The sequence below is a fragment of the Corvus hawaiiensis genome, chromosome 5 (genome assembly GCF_020740725.1).
Source record: "Corvus hawaiiensis isolate bCorHaw1 chromosome 5, bCorHaw1.pri.cur, whole genome shotgun sequence".
Lineage (NCBI taxonomy): Eukaryota > Metazoa > Chordata > Aves > Passeriformes > Corvidae > Corvus > Corvus hawaiiensis.
Window position 1 is genome coordinate 17,472,201 of NC_063217.1, and position 19,221 is coordinate 17,491,421.

The following is a 19,221-nucleotide window of genomic DNA, read 5'->3' on the forward strand; positions in this document are numbered from 1 at the left end:
ATTGTTCACACACATTTACTCATGTATATTATTTGACACTGACAAGCTACCAGCTTGGAGAAGTTTTAAAGTGAGGTTTTATCATCTTTGCTTTGCAAGTCATGCCCTGAAATGCATAAGACATTTCAGTATTTATAGGGAAAGCTTTTATCAGTCGAGAAAGTGTGATTTCATACTTGCACGGTTGTTAATTTAAGCAGACATTTTTAATTGGTCTATATGTGCTGTATCAATGTTTTGAATTGAAAAGGTAATAATATTCTTCAGAGAAATGAATCTAAATTTTTCATATCTTAATACTTAAGGATTAATAATGTATGGGATGGATTGCTGAGTTTTATGTCTAGAATTCAAGTGCTCCATTACAACATACTGTCTGCATATAATTGCAGACAGCACAAAGTCCGTAGAAAACCAGATACTGAAGGTTACAGCAGAAACACTACTTTCATTTGGAGCAGAATTAAAGGAGATAAGTAAACAAGTCTGGAAATGCCTCAGACACTGTTATTTCTACATGTAGACATATTCCAGGAGGTAATTATTCTAAAGCCCCTGCATGCCTGGGGGTAACACCTCCCACCCGCTCCAGGCATGCACACACGCAGGGAGACCCCTAAAACTCGTGTCTGTCCCTGGTCTCTGCCGCGGCGGGTGGAATTAACATGCAGCTGGACTGCTCTGATAAATGGATTCTGTTAGGTCACCGAGGGGATGCGTGTGACATTAAGTGATTTACCGTCCTTTACCTTAATGAAATTGTTTCAGCAAGATGACGCTGAGAGCTTTTAATGGATAGCTTTTCTTGATGTAATGAAATTGCATTCCTTTGGCATTTAATATAAGGTGCAGTTATTATTTACTGGAGCTTTCCCAGTGCTGCTGTTTTGCGCAGACAGTTGAGAACAAAAAGGGATTTCTGTGGCAGCGTGCAGGCCAGCGCCGTGCGACAGCCTCGAGCGGGCGGCAGGGATGGCCAGAGCCTTTCTGTTCGCATGGCCTGGCTCTGCCACCCCTTTGGGAGGCTTCCCTTACACCTCTCCTTGCCAGCGTGCCTCTCCCTTACAAATGCCTTCCTAATCTGTTTAACAGGCAACTGGATTACAACCAGATCAGCTGTATTGAAGATGGGGCATTTAGGGCTCTGCGTGACCTGGAAGTGCTGTAAGTATTCCTTGTATCTCTTACTTGTAGCAAGAGCTCAGCATCTGGGGAGTACTAATGTAGAAGCTTATCTGCAAGCTGCAGCCTGGTGTCAGGATGGTCTAGTGAAAAGATGTCTTAAAATAATCCACTGCAATGTGCTATAAAATGGTAAGAAGATATGGAGAGGCAGAGATACTCCTTTACTCTCCAAGACAGCCATTAAACATAATAATAATAATAATTTTAAAAGCCACTGGCAGATACTGTAAGAAAAGAATATATTTCATTTTAAAATGGGGGAGGGCAGCAGTATTAATGAACCCAATTAATTTTGTAAATTATCCATTACTGTTGATGTGCTGAACGTTTTCAGGATTGCTTTTGTTGTATACTCAACATCAATTTGATCTTTCACACTCAGTGTAAGGAGCAATATGCTATATCTATTTGACAATCTGGATGTTTTCAAAGAGGCACTTTCTAGCAAACACTACTGCTATATGTTAAGATATTTATCATGTCCATGTTAATGGCTTCCTTTTAAAATATTTTAAGTTTTATGTGCATAAATACATTTGTATGTGTAGGAAAATCTTTTTTTGTGTCACAGAAGATTATTGTTGCAACTCTTCTTTGCATACTTTTTTTTTCACTTTCTTCAAGTGGCTATCAGTGAGGTTAAAGGAGAATAGTTACTGTAATGAGCAAAGTGCCTTAGTTCTCAAAGAATCTGAGGCACAGGACACATTCCTGAAATACTTGCTCTGTCAGTCAAAATGACACATTTTTTTCTGGATTTTCTTCCTTAAGAGAAGTGAAAGAATTTGTGTATAAGTGAGTTACTTCATGTTAATTTGAATCACACCTGATAAATCACAACCTGAGGAGGGTGAGGAAGGTTTTGTTGTGTTTGGGTTTTTGAGGTTTTTTTTAAATATTCTGAAGAACAGAAGCTTCTCTGGCAATAGCTAGTGTCTACATGTCTAAGAAACCGAAGAGTATGTGAGTAGCTGGTGGTAAAAGTTTTTTATTATTAAACACTAGTTGGTTTTACTTGTGAGTGAATGAAACTGGCAGCCAAATTTGATATTTTTTTACTTTGCAATCACATAATAACAAGCCTGTTGTTAACTCTCTGGTATAAAGCCATGTAAAATATAGTGTAGGTTCAATACTACATCTAATTGTTAAGTTGATGATTAGTTGTCCATCAGTAAATGTGATGTTCTCTGAGATTTTTACATTTGGAACTCATATATGTGGCAGAATATTTTTTCCAGTAATGGCTTAATCTACTTATTATGGTTTTGTTTTGGTTGTTTTTTTTTTTTAATATGAGCCTTTCTTTACAAATGCAAGGGTTACATATTTATTAAAGAAAAAAAAGAAATGAAATGTTTTCTGCATTTTTTAATGCTTGCAATTTTAGTGTTCTTAAAAGGTCATCCTTGCAGTATAGGTCAGGAGTAGAATTTTTACACTGATTTCAATGAGTGGAAAAAAGAAAGAAGAAGCCTCTGAAATAATAGCCTGCTGAAAAGTAGATAGAATTTTTGTGAATGAATATACATAGTCTATTAGCATTGTTCAAATATACAACTAAATGTTTGCTATTTTGATTTATGTTATGTGATAAAAATAATGTACAGATTCATGGCTTTTTAAGAAATTGAGATAGATATTCCAAACAGAACTGAAGATTTTGTATCTAATTAAGCTTCCTTTACAATATGGCTTAAAGAATGTAAGATGTGTAGATCAGACCATACTGTATATACACTGAGTAGCAAATAAGGCTATGCATATCGTTTTCATTTGGAGTCACTTATTCTAACTAAGCACAGACAGTGGATATTACTTCAAACTCCAAGTTTGAGGTAAAGCTTTTAAATAGGTTGTAATCCTGTTTAGTGACAATTTGAAACACTTACCTAAGTAACAAGTCTTTATATCTTGGTTAAATAACTGTAGAATTTTAGAGGCTGTTAGTGTTAAAGATACAAAATAGCCTGAATATTCCTCCCCATGAATTTCTGTGAAATTTTAGTTTTCCTTTGTCTTTTTTTTTTTTTTTTTTTTTTTAATGGGAAATCTGCTGTATTTGGGAAACAGACTGTGAGAAAAATATAATGCTGACATGTTAAAAAAAAGGAAAGTGTCTACAAAATAGAAAAAAAAAGTCATCAAATTCTTTGCTATGGTATGTAACACTTAGGTAAAAGTATTGAGCCAAATTTTTTTAATTACATGTCTGTAATGAAATCAAGCATTTTTATCATTATAGAGAAATAGCTATAAAAATCATTTAATTCCTTATGTATTGCCTACATCTATTCCTATTTTTAATTTTTTTACTCTTGCAAAAATAAATTAATAGCTCATATATACAAAATAGCAAGGCAAACATCAAGCAGTCAAAATTGGAAATTAAAACATTTGTAGATTTGCCTTCTCTTAACAGCTGTGGAAATATGGACTGATTTCCCTCCCCTTCATTGATAAGATAAGCTTTTAAAATCTTGTAAGAAGTTATGCAGGAAGAACTGTGGGAGCCATCATTTACCATGTGAACATTGGAAGAAAACTCTGCCACAATTTACTGACATTTATTCATTAAGACACCTTTTGTGCATGGCCATTTTTTGTTGTTTCATTTTTGTTATGTTTTGAAAAGGGCCACAATTCCCCTATTTATTTGTTTCATTTTGGTTTTTTTTATCTTTTTATTAATTATTCTTCTCTCTGTTTATGTATCCCTAAGAACCCACAGGGGAGATCCCTTATGCACAGCGAAGGAAAGATTTTGTACATGGAATGAGTAAGCACACAAAGGTAAAATGCAGCACATTGCACCAGTAAATAATTGCTTGGTTAATGTGGAGATATATAGCCTGATCCTGGTCAGGGTGCTGTGAATTTACCTTTCTGTGTTTCAAGATCAGACAGTACTTAAAAATGTGTTCAAAATAGGTACAAATTACAGTTTTTGCTTTAAAAAAACAAAAGGAAAAAGGAAAATACTTTCTGTTTCAAAAGTGAGAATAGATTTTTTCGGTGGAGTTATTTATTACTGTTTTAGTTACATAGAGCTCATTCTCCATTCTGCTCAAATGAGTAATCTTTAAGTCAAATCTGTCAATTCTGTTGCTTGCTTCCTTTTTCTGGAGTAAAGCTTGTTTGCATTTTATTTGCAGCCTAAAGACAATATTTAACTGCAAGTTAATTCATAAAGTTTCTGAATCTTTACAAGCTACACTTACTGAGTATAACGGGCCTGTGTAGCCAAGAATTGGCTAAGATTTGTTTCTAGTTCCTATCTCAATTTCCCAACACCTTGTCTAAAATTTAAATTGCTAGTTTGGTAAAGTGTTATAATTCCTGACTCCTTCTATCATATTGGAAACTCCCCCATTGTTCATGCAGCTCTGGATCATTTATAGCAACTCATTCCATATAAAACCTAAGTGCAGTCCATTTTGTTTTCCTAAAATTCTTGGGAAAAACCATTCAGCTCTTGTATCATCTGTCAAAAAACAGACTCTCAGAAGCTAGAAAGAGAAATCAGCATCCTAGAACCATCCTAGAACCAAGACATTTTCTCCAAGGACTCTGTTTTTTACCTCAGGATGTCAAGTTTGGCTTGAATGCCATGGATGTTATCAATATGGTGGGAGTTCCTTTTGAGTGAATCATAGGCTAATGCGACCTCTTACTTAGGACTGGTAATGGTAAAACTGTGGTATTTTGTTAGGGATTCAACAAGGAGGAAAAATATAACTAAAAATATGGGGTTTTTCCTGATACCCATCCTTAAAAGCAGTACCCATGACTTTCATTAGCTGTGCCTTTTTTAAATGTGACAAAACTCTTAACATGTTAATGTGCTTCTTCTTGGCTTTGCAGCACTCTCAACAATAACAACATCACTCGACTGTCTGTGGCAAGTTTCAACCATATGCCCAAACTCAGAACATTGTGAGTAGTCCCACTGAAACTGGCTGCCCTTTTTATCAGTTCAATATTTTATTTTTACCTCTATTAAGTTTTGTCAGGGATCTATAAATACATATACAGGCAAAGCAAGCATAAGCTCAAATAAAAAATATTGATGTCTCATGAGGTTGACGAGCGTGAAGACTGTGTGTGCGTCTATGGAAGCTAATTCTGAAAGGTAAACCTAACAAGTGACCCCAAAGCTATACTTGGGGCTCAGGAGATAAAGAAGCAGTTGTATCCTTTTCCATCAACTTTTTTAGGATATGAGATGAATAAGTCTATAAAAACGGTTTCGTGCCCTCTTCCCAAATGGTATTCCCACAGTGCTGTATTCAGTCACAGAAAAGCTTCACCTTCTAACCAAAAAAAAGATGAAGGCAGGGGGAATTCTTTTTACATATTACAGCTATATGGAGAAATAAATTGATGTTTTTTGAAAGTCAAAAATTTGTTTTACTTTCAGCTATTGAATGGGTCACATTTCATTTAGGAACATTGGAGATTCTTTGATTGATTGTCAGACGTGATAAATGGGAAATCTTTATGCTTTTATTACCATACTGCTAGCAGACCTAATTAAACTAAACTGGCTTGCCAACATTCTTTGTAACATAAAATTATAGCATCATCCAGTAGTGCTATTATAATTAAAGTTGTGTCAGCATTTACAATAAGGTCCTCATTTTTAGAGGTTATGACTTTCACAGAGGAACACTTCAGGCTTCTAAAACAAAGCAAAGGGAAAAGAATATGTATGCAAGTCATACGGGCTGGAATTATGTTTTGGTATATTTATACTGACTACAAATAAATCTAGATCCTGTTGACTGGCAAAACCAGGTTTAGTCCAGAGACTCACTTTCAAACAGATTTTCCAGTGAAGTGGGAATTAAAAATGAATGGGATGTTTCTATCAGAGCCCAAAAGTAGCTGTTAGTGTTAAAAAACTAGTTTTACAAAAAACCTGTCTAGTTTCTTTTACCCATGCTGGGTTGCATAACTGTTCTGAAATCAGTAGGACTGTTCATCCAGGTTAACGTATGACATGTCACTGAAGAAACTTCACACAGGTGAGCAGTTCTGTTGCTTTCATAACAGAATTGCAACTATTCTTGCTTGGACAAATATGAGAGTACTTAAATAATGCTGACCATGGGCTTTTGGTGACTTCAGCTAGATTTTGATAATAGAATTTCATTCTGTTCTTGCAGGCCTGAGTCTTGAAAATGTGCATTCTGTACTTCTTTCAAACTTTCAAATACAGTTTCTCTTTTGAACCATAAAATAGAGTTAATCAAATTAGCTATATTTATGTTTTCTTTGGTTAGGATATTTCATTTTCTGAAAATATATTTTAGAAACAAAATAAACTGGACACACATTGTCCTGGATTATAGCTGTAACATTGCTTTTGCAGTCAGAATATGCTTGTATAACTGTATTGATTTCAGTGGCATTAGTTCTGATTTGCAATGGTGTTCTTGCCTACAGCTGGCCACAGATTGCACTGAATGAGTGTGCTGTATTGTGAGCTGTATTTGCAAAGCACCCACCCAAGAATTAGTACAGGAAAATATATTGCCTTTGATTTCTAGTCAGTTATGGGGGGGAAAATTGTTAGTTAATATTTTAGTTTATGTTGGTTACACATTTCATGTTGCTTTGCAGATTTATTTTCTAATGGATTAATTAGACTCTTTGTCTACATTCTGAATTTCCTGCACTTCCTTTCCAGTTATTTAGTTAGGGCTGAGTACATCAGCTAAAAAGGACCGAAATGGCATTTCCCTGTTATAGATGATTCTGAGTAACTATTTGATTTATAGCTATGGACATCCTTTTCAGTAGTTTGAGAAAATGTAAGAGCCAGAGTCATTTACCTGATTTAGTGAATACATTTGTCTGATATTTTATCAATGGCAAAGTGCTTTTTGCCACTTGGCAAGGAGCCATGGTCTTGTGTCAGATCACACCAACAAAGAGACAACTTTCTTAATTCCATCACTTGCTTCCATTTGGTCTTTTAATTTCAGGCATTGCTTAAAACATAGATGCCTAGCAGCCAAAAGCAGCCAATCCCACTTTCTGCTATTAAACAACTAGAGAGGAAATCAGAAAAGAGATGTGAAAGAAGGTGCTTTATACTGAGTTATTACTCTATCTTTTTCAGCAGAAAATGAGTATGACCTGTTAAAGGGATCTTTCAGGCTGTTTCTATAGAGACTAATAATGGCCAGACTTACAGATATATCTAATTGGAAACCAAATCTTTTATTAATCCTTTTTTGCTGACATTATATTACCACTCTAGGGCATTTTCTTGAGACATTTTTGTCTTATTCACTATTTTTATAGATCTGGATGCAAGAGTCCCATGTCAGCTTTCAAGCTTTTGTATATTTACTTCTTTCTTTTAGACAAGAAACAAGAAACTACAGAAAAGTTAATTTATTAAGAAACCTTCTTTTTTCTTCCGGTTAATTAGACCACAAATAAAAAGTGATTTTGCTGCTTGTATAGTTTTATTTAATAACTTGTAACTCCCAGACTTTCAATGAAATATGTAAAAAGTTCCTCATTAACAATTTTATTCCTAAATTGGAATAGTTGCTTGCTGAAGGGAGGGCTGGGCAAGCCGGCTGCCTTTCTGTTTGTCCTTCCTAATGGGAAGGTGTTGCCATGTTCTGTTCCTTGCAGCCGCCTTCACTCCAACAACCTGTACTGCGATTGCCACCTGGCCTGGCTGTCGGACTGGCTGCGGCAGCGGCCGCGGGTCGGGCTCTACACGCAGTGCATGGGGCCCTCGCACCTCCGCGGCCACAACGTAGCCGAGGTCCAGAAGCGCGAATTTGTCTGCAGCGGTAAGAGAAACAGGCTCGCCCACCGAGGCCCGCCTGAGCCACGCTACTGACAGCTCAGGGGTGGCTGCTAGCACTGCATGTTGGCTGTTGTTAGCTTTTGCATAATCCAAGCATGAATGCTTATTAAGAAAAACCTAATCATTTTTATAGGTATTTGTGGGGGTGCTCCTGTCCTCTCAAATTTTGTGTAAATATTGCATTGACGTAGATGTTATAAACTTCTAAAAGTATAGTTGCGGGGGAGAGGTACAGGAAATGAAATAAAATGTGTACTGATTGAGAATATAAAGCCATTAGTAGTAAGGAATTTTTTTTTTAAAACTTTACAGGTATATACTTGTTGTTATTTTCTGACTTTTAAATACTATTTTGAATTCCTAAGTAACTTTCTGAATTTTATTGTTATGCTTTAATACATCAGGTTATTTTTTATATGAAATAATGAAATGACTAACAGTTCATTACTAATCACATTTTCTCTATTCAATTTTTTTTCCTTATTTGTATCTTCTAGATGAGGAAGAAGGCAAGTTTATCTTTCTTATTTAAATATTTTTACACTCAGATGGAAAATCTTCTGTAAATTTTGTCTACTATTTCAAATTTTGCCAAGAACATTAAAAACCAGCTTCAATATTGCTGTCTTTTCAGTGGTTCAGCAGGGTTTCTCCTACTGGTTGATTTTCTGCAAACTCCCAGAAGCCTATTGCCAAATATGCCAAATTTCGCACAGATCCATGTTTTAAAAAGAGTTTTGTGGAGAGCACAGTGTTCTGTCCTTATTAAATAGCCTCTGACATCAAAGTGTGAGGCACTGCCACCTTCACACAGCAAATGCTAACAGTATTCTTGCCACTAATTCTGCTTTTATGTACATTTAAAAGGCTTCCTAACAAGATAATTTCATATATCTTACATGTGAATGTTATGGCTGCAGAGCCTGGGTGTCAAGAACAGTTTTATAACTTGATCATTATAATGCTGATTATTAGGAAGGGGAATAACCGTATTTTCTCCCTGAATCACTGTATTTTTGTTCAATAAAGGTAGGTGAAACATTTCCTTCCTGATAGTATAAAAAGAGTAGTGTGTGTTATTAGATTTGGCAGCTGTTTGTACTTTTGTAGCACAAACATAAATGTGAAATCAAGTTATTATATTGTAAAAGTCTGTCTCATACAATCGTAGAATGGTTTGACTTGGAAAGGACCTTAAAGATCATCTACTTCCAATTCCCCTGCCATGGCCAGGGACACCTTCCACCAGACAGGCTTGCTCAAAGCCCCTTCCAACCTGGCCTCAAAATCTTTTCAGCAATTTAGAACTTGGACAGTTGTTATATGAAGTTTTAAATGGGAATAGCGCTGGCTGCAACTTACATTATCAGTGTACCCTTCCTATATTAATATATGACATTAAATACTGTGAGAGAGATCTTAAGTTAAATTGTGGTTTCATAGTAAAGAAGTTGTTTCTTTTTTTCCTTGATAATTTCAAAACAGTCTCTAGCTTTTCCTAACTTAATGAAAAAAGAAAGAAAAGGCTGTTGTGCCTTTCCCATCCCTTTATGTCTTTCTGTACCATCACAAAACAACTGTTCTGTATCATTAAATTGATAGAAGAATGAGTGCATTATATATTTTAAAATGTGCAATCTATCTGTTTTCAGGAAAATATAATACAGTTTTTACTTTCTAAAACATACCTAAATATGAAATTATTAAGTTTAAATGCAATATAAAATGTCGAGTTTAACATACAGCACTAAGAAATCAGGAGGGAACTCATGTAAATTATCCACCCGAGTTAGAAAGAATGGTAGATTGTGGGAGGAAGAAGTCTGATGAGCTAAAACAGAGTAAGTGAAAGTCAAAACTTCTATGTATTTTTGTGTGACTGAATGAAAACATCATGAAATGAACAAAGACTCCAAAATTGTCTATAAGCAATACATAGCTGAAGGACCATATTCAAATAAGTATTGACAGAACAGAACAAAACTGGCAGGTCACCTTCAGTGCTTGTAGCAAAGTTCATTAGTTTCTCTTGACATGCATTTTTTAGTACTATACAACATTCTGAAAACTAAATAAATCAGTAATTAGTTTTTAACAACATGCAATAAATAAAATATACCTGAAAAATGGATCACACTTAGTCTTCTTAAACGAGATGATATTGAATGGTTATTGCTAAGAAGCTGAAAAATTATGTAGTGCTGGCCCAATAGTTGTGAACTTGTCTTTCGCCTCTCTGGGTTGTATCAACATGTTACTATTAACTGTGTGTTTAAATTAGTGCAGTTTGAAAGCACTGGTAGGCTACAATGTTTATTTTAGAAGTTCTGCCTTAAATTTAGCAAAAAGTGAAATGTTGTGTTTTCCTTTGCAGGTCACCAGTCCTTTATGGCTCCATCCTGCAGTGTCTTGCACTGCCCTACTGCATGCACCTGTAGTAACAACATTGTGGACTGTCGTGGGAAAGGCCTTACTGAGATCCCAACGAACCTTCCAGAAACCATTACTGAAATGTGTGTAATCTGACATTTTCCCATTAATTTACAGAAAACATTTTTTTCTTGTGTATTAGTTTTTTGTTATTTGTATAAATTCATGCCTTATATAGGGTAGGAATTTTGGTATATGCCTTCAACTTCAGATATAAAAAAGAATATGCGGGTGTATGATAGCATTTAAGGCCTTTATGCTATCTTATGAGTTATTTTTGTATGTTCTGCTCATATTTCATGAGTAAACTGCATTCTGAATTGGTTTAAAAATAGTTTGGGAATCTTGCTCTTCTGTAAGTGAATGGCTTTTCCCTGCAGACTCTAAAGCCTGTTGCTTTCAGGTTTGCTTTCTGTGCTAGTTTGGAGTGAGATAAGAGTTAGTTTTCTGCATAGTAGCTGGTATGATGCCATGTTCTGGATTTGAGAATAGTGTTGATAATTCAGAGATGTTTTTGTAACTGCTGAGCAGTGCTTACGCAGAACCAAGGGTTTTCTGCTCCTCGCCCAATTCCACCAGAGGAGGCTGGGCTGCACAGTGAGTTGGGAGGGGACCCAGCTGGGACAGCTGACCCCAACTGACCCAAGGGATATTCTATACCATATGGCATCATGCTCAGCATATAAAGCCAGGGAAAGAAGCAAGGGTGAGAGGTTCAGAGTGATGGCGTTTGTGTTTCCAAGACAGTGTTACAATGACAGAGAACTGCTCTCCTGGAGATGGCTGAACACCTGCCTGCCTTTGGGAAGTGGCAAATGAATTCTGTGCTTTGCTTTTTCACATGGAGCTTTTGCTTTACGTATTAAACTGTCTCTGTCTTAGCCCATGAGTTTTCACAGTTTTAACCTTCTGATTCTCTCCCCCATCCTATTGTGGGGAGGAGTGAGTGAGCAGCTTTGTGAGGCTTAGTTGCCAGTTGGGGTTAAACTGTGCCACTTACCTTTAGTCACTTTATTCATCAGACTTGCTACTAGAGAGGCGTATCTTTGCGTGAAAGATCAGCAATCTGTACGACCAATAATAAGTGTTCTGCTTAAAGCAGTGTCCTCAGAGGGTAATCTGAGAAGGCAAGAGTAAAATGTAGTCATTGTGTTAATGCCACGTATCTGTGTACAGAAGAGCATAAACACTGGTAGTGTCCTGTGACATGTCATATGCAGAGTACTACCACGTCCTGACTGCAGAGCAGAGTCATAGCAAGGGTGCTATAGGGCCCACAGTCTCCAAAAGCAATGTGGCTGAGAGGTTGTGTGGGCATAGCAGGAAAGTTACTGCGGCATTGTTGTCTGTGCAGGTGAGCGGCAAAAGTAAAAGGTGAGCTTGCTAACAAGATGGGTAGGGGAACAGCAACATGAAGATCTCTCTTTTCTGGGATCGGCAGGGGCAGTGTTTTGGAAGGGAAGCTGGGAGTTCCCTCCAGGGAAATAGTGGCAAAGTAGCTGTGACAACAACCTGGTTAGTGGAGTCTGACTAGAAGTAAATGAGTTGGAGAAAATTTTCAGAATAAAAAGCTTGTGAGTATTTTGATGATACAAGACGATCTTGAATGTTTAAATCTAGGGCTCCACAATGAGATTTTAATTGGCTTGTTAATATCTGACCTGTGGTTTTGAACATTACAGGGTTGGAACTACCCTGGTTTCTTCTTAGGATGTGAATAATAATCACATCTGTCAGTTCATTATTACTGTTGTTAATACTGACCTGGCTGACCCCACATGAACCAATACAGTCATTCAGCTGTATAGTACAAACAATTTTACCTTTCACCACTCTCAGAAAAATCCCTCTGCTTCCAAATAAAGTGCCTCCTTCATAAAATCCACTCACAGTGGCCAGGAAGAACTGTTTACTTAATGAACTGTATATCAACGTTTTTACTTGCATATATGCATATATGTGCATAGAGGAGGAAAAATATTGCAAGAAAGAAGTAGGGAGTATGTGTCACATATTCCTCACTATATTTCTGGTGCTAACCACTGGAGCTAACCAATGATTACAGACACTGAAGACTGACTTTTTTTCCACTATACTTTTCTTAGATATGTAAGAAATGCTCTTGAGTTTTAAGCATGGAATGTTATGTTCTTTAGCAGCTTATTGTCCTGGAAGGTAAAAGTAACCATGTCACACCACCTTCAGTATACATTTAACAGATTATAGGCATTTAACAGATTGCAAACTGATGCTCAATGTTTCCTGCTAGGCTAGGCATCATTCAGTTTCCAGAGCGAGGTTTTTTCACATTTTGAGATCCATAATCCATTAAAATATAGAGATATGTGTGCTCATATAAATATGTACAGTGTATGTAGTCCATACTGAGACAGTGTAAACTATCTGTTACCTCTCTCTACTGTATCTAGTTCATAGGTTCTGGCTAAATAAAATGCAGATCACAGTATTTTGCTCAGGAGGGGTAAGAAGATACAGAACATTAAAAAATCAAATTTTAGTAATCATTTTATGTTAAACAGGTGCACACACAGTGAATGTTGGTGTGGCGACAGAACTGAACTTCAGTGATAGATTTTGAGTGACTCAGAAAGAAGAATATGATACAAGATATGATTTGAGCCAGTGGTAGGCTGACCTTATCATAGAGAGAATAACACTTCCCTGTTGAGTGGAAGGTAAGGAGAGAAAAGTTCAGGAAGGAGGGAGGGAGGGAGGGAGGACGGAAGGAAGGAAGGAAGGAAGGAAGGAAGGAAGGAAATGTTCTGAAATTGAGGGATAAACTGAGTGGAAGAATTAGAGGATCTTGTAAGTATTTGATGAGAATCACAGGATTGTTTCTCCTTCCTTGTCAGTACGTTGAAGAGGAGATAAATTTTGACAATAAATATATTTTGCTGGTTATATGGAGAAAGCTTTATGCTATACTCATTGCTTTAATGTGAAGAAAATACTTAGTGATAGTTGTCTTATGATTTTCATGGGTGGGAGGTGTATTTAGCTTCATAGCATCAAAGAGAATGAGAGAGAGAAGAGGTTGGAAAATGGGTGGTTTGTGGAGTGAAAAAGGTTTTACCAATAACGAAGTGAGGGGAGTCTGAGACTCTGGATTAAACTAGCACTCCACCCTGGCCAGTGGCCCACATCAGTTGTCCCTAAAGAATATTTTGGAAACAGAAATTTACAACTTCAGAAATAAAATACCAGTAGCATAAATATTTTCTTTGCTCCCAATATGTGTTGGGGTTGCTCTGAAACTTGAAAATTTGCATAGCTTTCAGGGAAAAAAAGGGTTTTCTTTTAAATATCCGGTCTGCTTTAAACCCTACTATGTTTAAGTCTTCATGTTAAGATACTCAATTTTGGAGGAGGGAGTTGTGCTCAAACTCTTCCAGTTTAAAATACAGTTTTTTAAAGTTTCATTAATGTTCCTTTGTCTTTGTAGAGGGAAGGAAAATGCAGTCAGATACATAATTTGCCCTGTCACCTTCTATTTTACATGCCATCTTCATTCATCTCTTCTCTTCTCTGATGTTCTAACTCCATTCAATCTTTTTTGATGCCAAAACCTTCCATGTTGTAATTAATCTCCTCCTATTTCTCTGAAATACTTGTTTTGTAATTTTTTTTTACCTTCAATGACCGGAGTTGAATACAATAGTCCAGATGACAGTGAATCATTAGGTTTTTATTAACAGAATTTTAGTTTTCTTTCATTTGCCTTTTGCAACCTAATACTCACTTGCATTATTTAACTGCCAGTACATGTTGCACCTTGTACTAGCCCTGCAGAGTCCTAGGCTTATTTTCTAGTTGTTACGATTTTGTCAAGAACAAGAAGTTGGTAAAAGTAATCCTATTATCCCATCCACAGACATTTCTAGCATTGAATCAGGTTGTATGTCACGTTTTAAAGCTGCTCTATGAAAGACTTCAGTCCTCTCTGCTTTTAACTAAATTTAACATGCTGGAAGATTGTGACATTCCAGTATTGTTATCATACAATAAGAAGTATTTTAAAGCTTCACTTTTAAAGAAGTCCTCTGCAACTGTTGCTTATAGCAATCCCTTGAGATTAGTTTGAAAGGAATGATTGTATCCCACAAAATAATCTGTTTTTTCAATTATTTCTTAGGCGATAATGTTGTCAGTATGCCAAGATGGTAGCTGACAGTAAATACTTGAAGAGATGAGCCCATGCTGTCATGGCAGCATTAGGAATACTGGGTAGTTGCTGAGCACAAGGCAGAAGGGTACAGTGAGCACTGCTTTTCCACCACCACTACGCAGTTCCCACACACATGGCTTCATTACCTTAATCACCATTTTAAGCACATGCTTTGGCAGGAGCTCCCCAGTTCTCAGTGAGAGGGGGAAAGAGAATTGTGCTGGCTCCCTGTTGTTTTCTGAAGGATGTACAGGCTTTAACAGCCAAATTATTATTTATTCACTCGTCTTTGTAATACTACCAGATTCCTCTGCACACTGCAAGAAAATTAGGATTATACTTCTAATTTACCTACACCAATTATTGTCCAATCTTTTCAGTACTTTTCCTTTTTTGTCAATCTTTTACTGCATTTTCATCTGAACATTTTATACTTTATTGATAGGGACATTAGAAAAATCCACAATACTTTCAAATTCCCTTGCTCTGAACAAGTTTCTCTGCCCTCTCTCCCCTGCTTATGAGCGGTGTTTGAAGAATCCAGTGCTGAGTACCACCAGCCTGTTATATTGTGCTTCATCCAACTTCATGGTACACAAACTCCTCTGGTGCTTACACCTTTCCATCCTTTTGTCTTTTCTTTATTGTATCTCATATGAATAATATTTTCCTGTGCAGCTGACATTAAACTTTATTGTCAAACCTCCTTTATAGAGGTATTTAAAATCTGACAACTTATTTTTGTGAGATTTTGTTTTTCCATCTGTATCTGCCTCTTACTTATTTGTTCTTATATGGAGAGCAGGTTATTTTTAATAAGAATATAATGCATATTTACTTTTAAAAGATCTGTAATTCCATTATTTTTTTCTTGAGTTTATTCTGAAGTTTGTCTTCAACACATGCTCACGGTTTTGTGATTTTTTGCCAAGTTCTCTGTCTGTTTCTTCCATTTTTTCTCTCAGTGGAAACCCTGACCTCAATCAACTTCTCAGTACCCTATGAAACACTGATTTCTTAACTTTGTTTAAAAAAAAAATGTTGTCTGATATGTTTCTGCACAAGAACATTTTGAATTCATTACATTGTTAGTCTGTCTGGGGCAATATTGTATAAAGCCAAGTGGTATTACTAATGTTGCTATTCTCTATCCTTTTGATAAATACCATGAAATTGCAGGTTTAAAGTGTATATTCCATGTTGACAATTGTATGCTTGTGTTTTTTGCCCTAGGGGGTTGATAAATTAGCTTGTATCTAAATAGTGTGTTAAATAAAGAACCTTTAAATTGAATATTGAATTTCTTAAGTATTATACCTTGGCAGTTTCAATTGAGTAAAATTTTGCATGTTGAAGCTCTGAGTTAGCTCTCTGTGGAAAAGTGCAAGAAAAGGCTTTCTGTTTAGTCTAACACTGATGCTGTGACTTTACATTGCCTTGATAGCCCTACTGTCTCAGAATGCTGTTTTAAGACATTAGGAACTGTCCTCTCAGGCTGATGGCTACCTTTGTAGCAGAGCTGGCAGGGAGAGCATGTGCTTGCACTGCACTGCAGCTTCCCTGTCTCTTGAGTTTGGTGTGATAGCCTAAACCACTAAGAAAAATAGTATAGCATTGGAAGCTGAAGTGGTTGAGGAATGAGCAGGCGTTCTGTGATGGCGGGAGCAGGAGGAGGCAGAGCCAGTTGCCAAAATGCTGTTTCATTCCAGTGTAGTTGGATTTACTGGTGACTGTCAGGGTGTTGCTGAGACGATTTTGTCATACTCTCTGCCTGACTTCTCAATTGGTACAGAAGTCAGTTGGCTGGAAGCAGCGATTCCCACTGCATGAAGGCAGTCAGCAGGCAGTGCATTGTCTGCCAAGTGCCTCTTGGGAAGATGCTTTCAGAAACAGGACTGCTTATCTCCAAGTAGCTGCCAGTGAAAATGGAAGGAGAATAAAACCTGTGGTGTCCTCTATTTTTCCCTTCTGTTTGATAAAGCTTCAGCAAAATTTAAGTATTCCGCATGTCAGTAAATATAATTCTTAATCTGTATTGACTTAGTACAATTGCATCTGTACCTGTTACACCCTTTCTGCAAAATTAATCCTTACTTTATTATCTAAATAAACTCACAGCCAAATTAGAATACCTAAACTTTTCAGGATTTATCCAATCAATGTGATAATATTTGAGAAAGAAATAGTTCATATTCCATTTGTATTTTAAAAACATTTAGAAATATTTTGTTGAGCACCAAAACTCCTCCAGTTTTAGTGCACCTATGAATTCTACAGTAAACACAACAATTAAAAGGGTGCACAGATGTACCTTTGCCACTGGTTCAAATGAATAGATTTCATACCATGAGTGACCTGCAGGAAACATTTCAGGAACTTAAAATATTTCCCATAGACCTGTTATTTTAATGTTGGTATTGTAACATTGTGAGACAAAATACAGTGGCCATAAATAATACAAATAGTCTTCCAACTTTTGTTATTTTGTATGCCTTACTTTAGCCTTTTTTCATAGACTTAAGCAAAGCTTGGTACATTATTCATTAATTCATCTCAAACATCATAATTTGAGTTGGTGTAGATTTTTTTGTTTAAACCCCTCTCCTTTTACAGAAATTTTTAGGGGATGCCCTTTCATTGGCATGTTCAGTCTCTTAGACATAAGCAGCTTAAGTGGCCTAATGGACCTAGTGCTTTCCTCCTTTGTCATGCAGTTCATGTATTAAAGGCATTAAATGTCATTCTTAAGGTTCAAAACTATTACTTTAATTGGTGCTAGAAATTACAGCCTTTCTAATGGCAATAGCATTTATCAGCCTCTATGCAGGCATTCCTTCCATATTTTAGTTTTTCGTCACTGTTAGTCTCTTTTCATTTGGTTCAATTTCAGGATTCACCTTCTGAAAATTCTTTGAATGATCGGCAGAAATAATTCTGGTCCCCTTCAAATAGAGACTTTTTTTTGGCATGTGTTCAAACAGACTGTGAGAAACTGTACAAATAGCAACCCAGCAGCAATTCTATTAATTGTACTGGTACCTTATCTCAGAATGGTGTGACAGGCCCTTATTTCAAAGGAGGCCAAAAAGCCATTAATGAGCTAGACCTAACTTTGTGAACTGCTGCTCTTATATTCTTTTGGTTTTGTTTTCTCTTCCATGGCTCAACCTGTCAAAGTGGTTCTAAACTTCTTTCCTTACTGTAATATTATGCATAAACAAAAGTAAATAGACCTGCAATAAGTGTTTCTAAGGGGTGGGGGAGGGGGAAGGGGGGGAAAGGAGTACCTGTGCTGATGTCCATAAATTTGTACAAGTGATTATTTAAGCAAAAAGAAATGGAATTAAATTGATTGTTCCTTCACTTTTTTATATTAAAAAAAATTATTAGTCAAAGGAAGGACTTAATTAAATTCTTTTTCTTTTTCAGAAGGATAACGGTCACTACAATGGCGTTTTGGGGAGGAGGAAGGTTTGCTGGAGGAAAGGGTGACTGCAGGGTTGCCACTGTTAAAAAAGGAACAGTTGTATAGATAATTCTAGTCTTTGTAATGGGCAGAAAAGACCCTAAACCACATAATTTGTGAAATGAAAAAACATATCAGAGTCAGGAATTTTAACAGTTCAGCATCACAATCCAGTGTACTGAAAAGCCCCTGACTTCTTATTACTATGGCTTTCAGGTTTTTGTTTCATGTGAATGGAGCTTTATAATGTTTGAATGCCAAAAGTAGAAACTGTACAGTTGTTCCATGACAACATTATTTACATTTTCCATGAGTTTCCTAATTTTTTATCTTAGTCTTATCTTGCCATCCTGATTTCTGGCTATTTTTCTTGATGTTTTCATCTTCCTGTATCTCATTTTTCCTTATACTTTGTTTTCATAAGTCTGTTGATTAATGATTGTGTGTTATGCCAAGCACTCAACTACATTTTTGTGAGTTGTGTTTGAAATTAAACAGGATTAAAAGCTCCTGAGATTGCTTCTCACAGTAACACTCAGATTATATTAAAGGAGAAGGGGGAAAAAAGGAAGTGAAAGGAGAGAAAAAAGAAAAAGAAGAGGAAAAGAGATCTGACAGAACTGATTTTGACAAATGGACTTAACCAAGATAAAGTGGTCTGCTCACACTGCAGACACTGGGAAAGTGCTTTGCATACATGAGGAATTTTATTTGGGTACTGGGAGCTCTGTGTCTGTATCTTTCCCAGTGACAGTTGGCATGTGTACAGTTTCGCCATTTCTGTTGTCTTTTAATATTAATCCTTAGATAAAAGCCCAAAGTACAGTCTTAAATAAGTAGCAATTGAACAGAGAGACTAGTCTATCAAGATGCAAAGGTACTTGTAAGGATGGCCCTTTACAGAGAAAAGTCACCTGGGGAGGGTTTAGGCATGTTTATTGAAGACAGTTTAAAGACTCTCATAGCAGGAAATTTCTGAAATGTCAGTGATAAGGCAGCTTTCTCTATTTTTAGCAGCTCAAAGCATGATTTGGCTGTCTATGTAGCAGGACAGAAATGAGAGCAAACCCTGTATCTTTGCAGCTTGAAAGGAATGAGGAATACTGTGGAGAGGATGCA

At 36.5% G+C, this 19,221-nt stretch overlaps 1 protein-coding gene across 19 annotated transcripts in view; it reads left to right on the forward strand.

The window, feature by feature from the left end:
* SLIT2 (slit guidance ligand 2) overlaps window positions 1-19,221 on the forward strand; it is a 263,355-nt gene that overhangs the window by 159,485 nt on the left and 84,649 nt on the right. For 14 of the 19 annotated variants that reach the window (XM_048303516.1, XM_048303514.1, XM_048303515.1 and 11 more), the window contains exons 6-10: window positions 1,093-1,164; window positions 5,050-5,121; window positions 7,840-8,003; window positions 8,518-8,529; window positions 10,395-10,533. In XM_048303516.1, the coding sequence (XP_048159473.1) occupies window positions 1,093-1,164; window positions 5,050-5,121; window positions 7,840-8,003; window positions 8,518-8,529; window positions 10,395-10,533 (459 nt within the window). The remainder of the gene's footprint in view (window positions 1-1,092; window positions 1,165-5,049; window positions 5,122-7,839; window positions 8,004-8,517; window positions 8,530-10,394; window positions 10,534-19,221) is intronic. The other 5 variants (XM_048303498.1, XM_048303504.1, XM_048303508.1 and 2 more) reach the window with 1 other exon arrangement.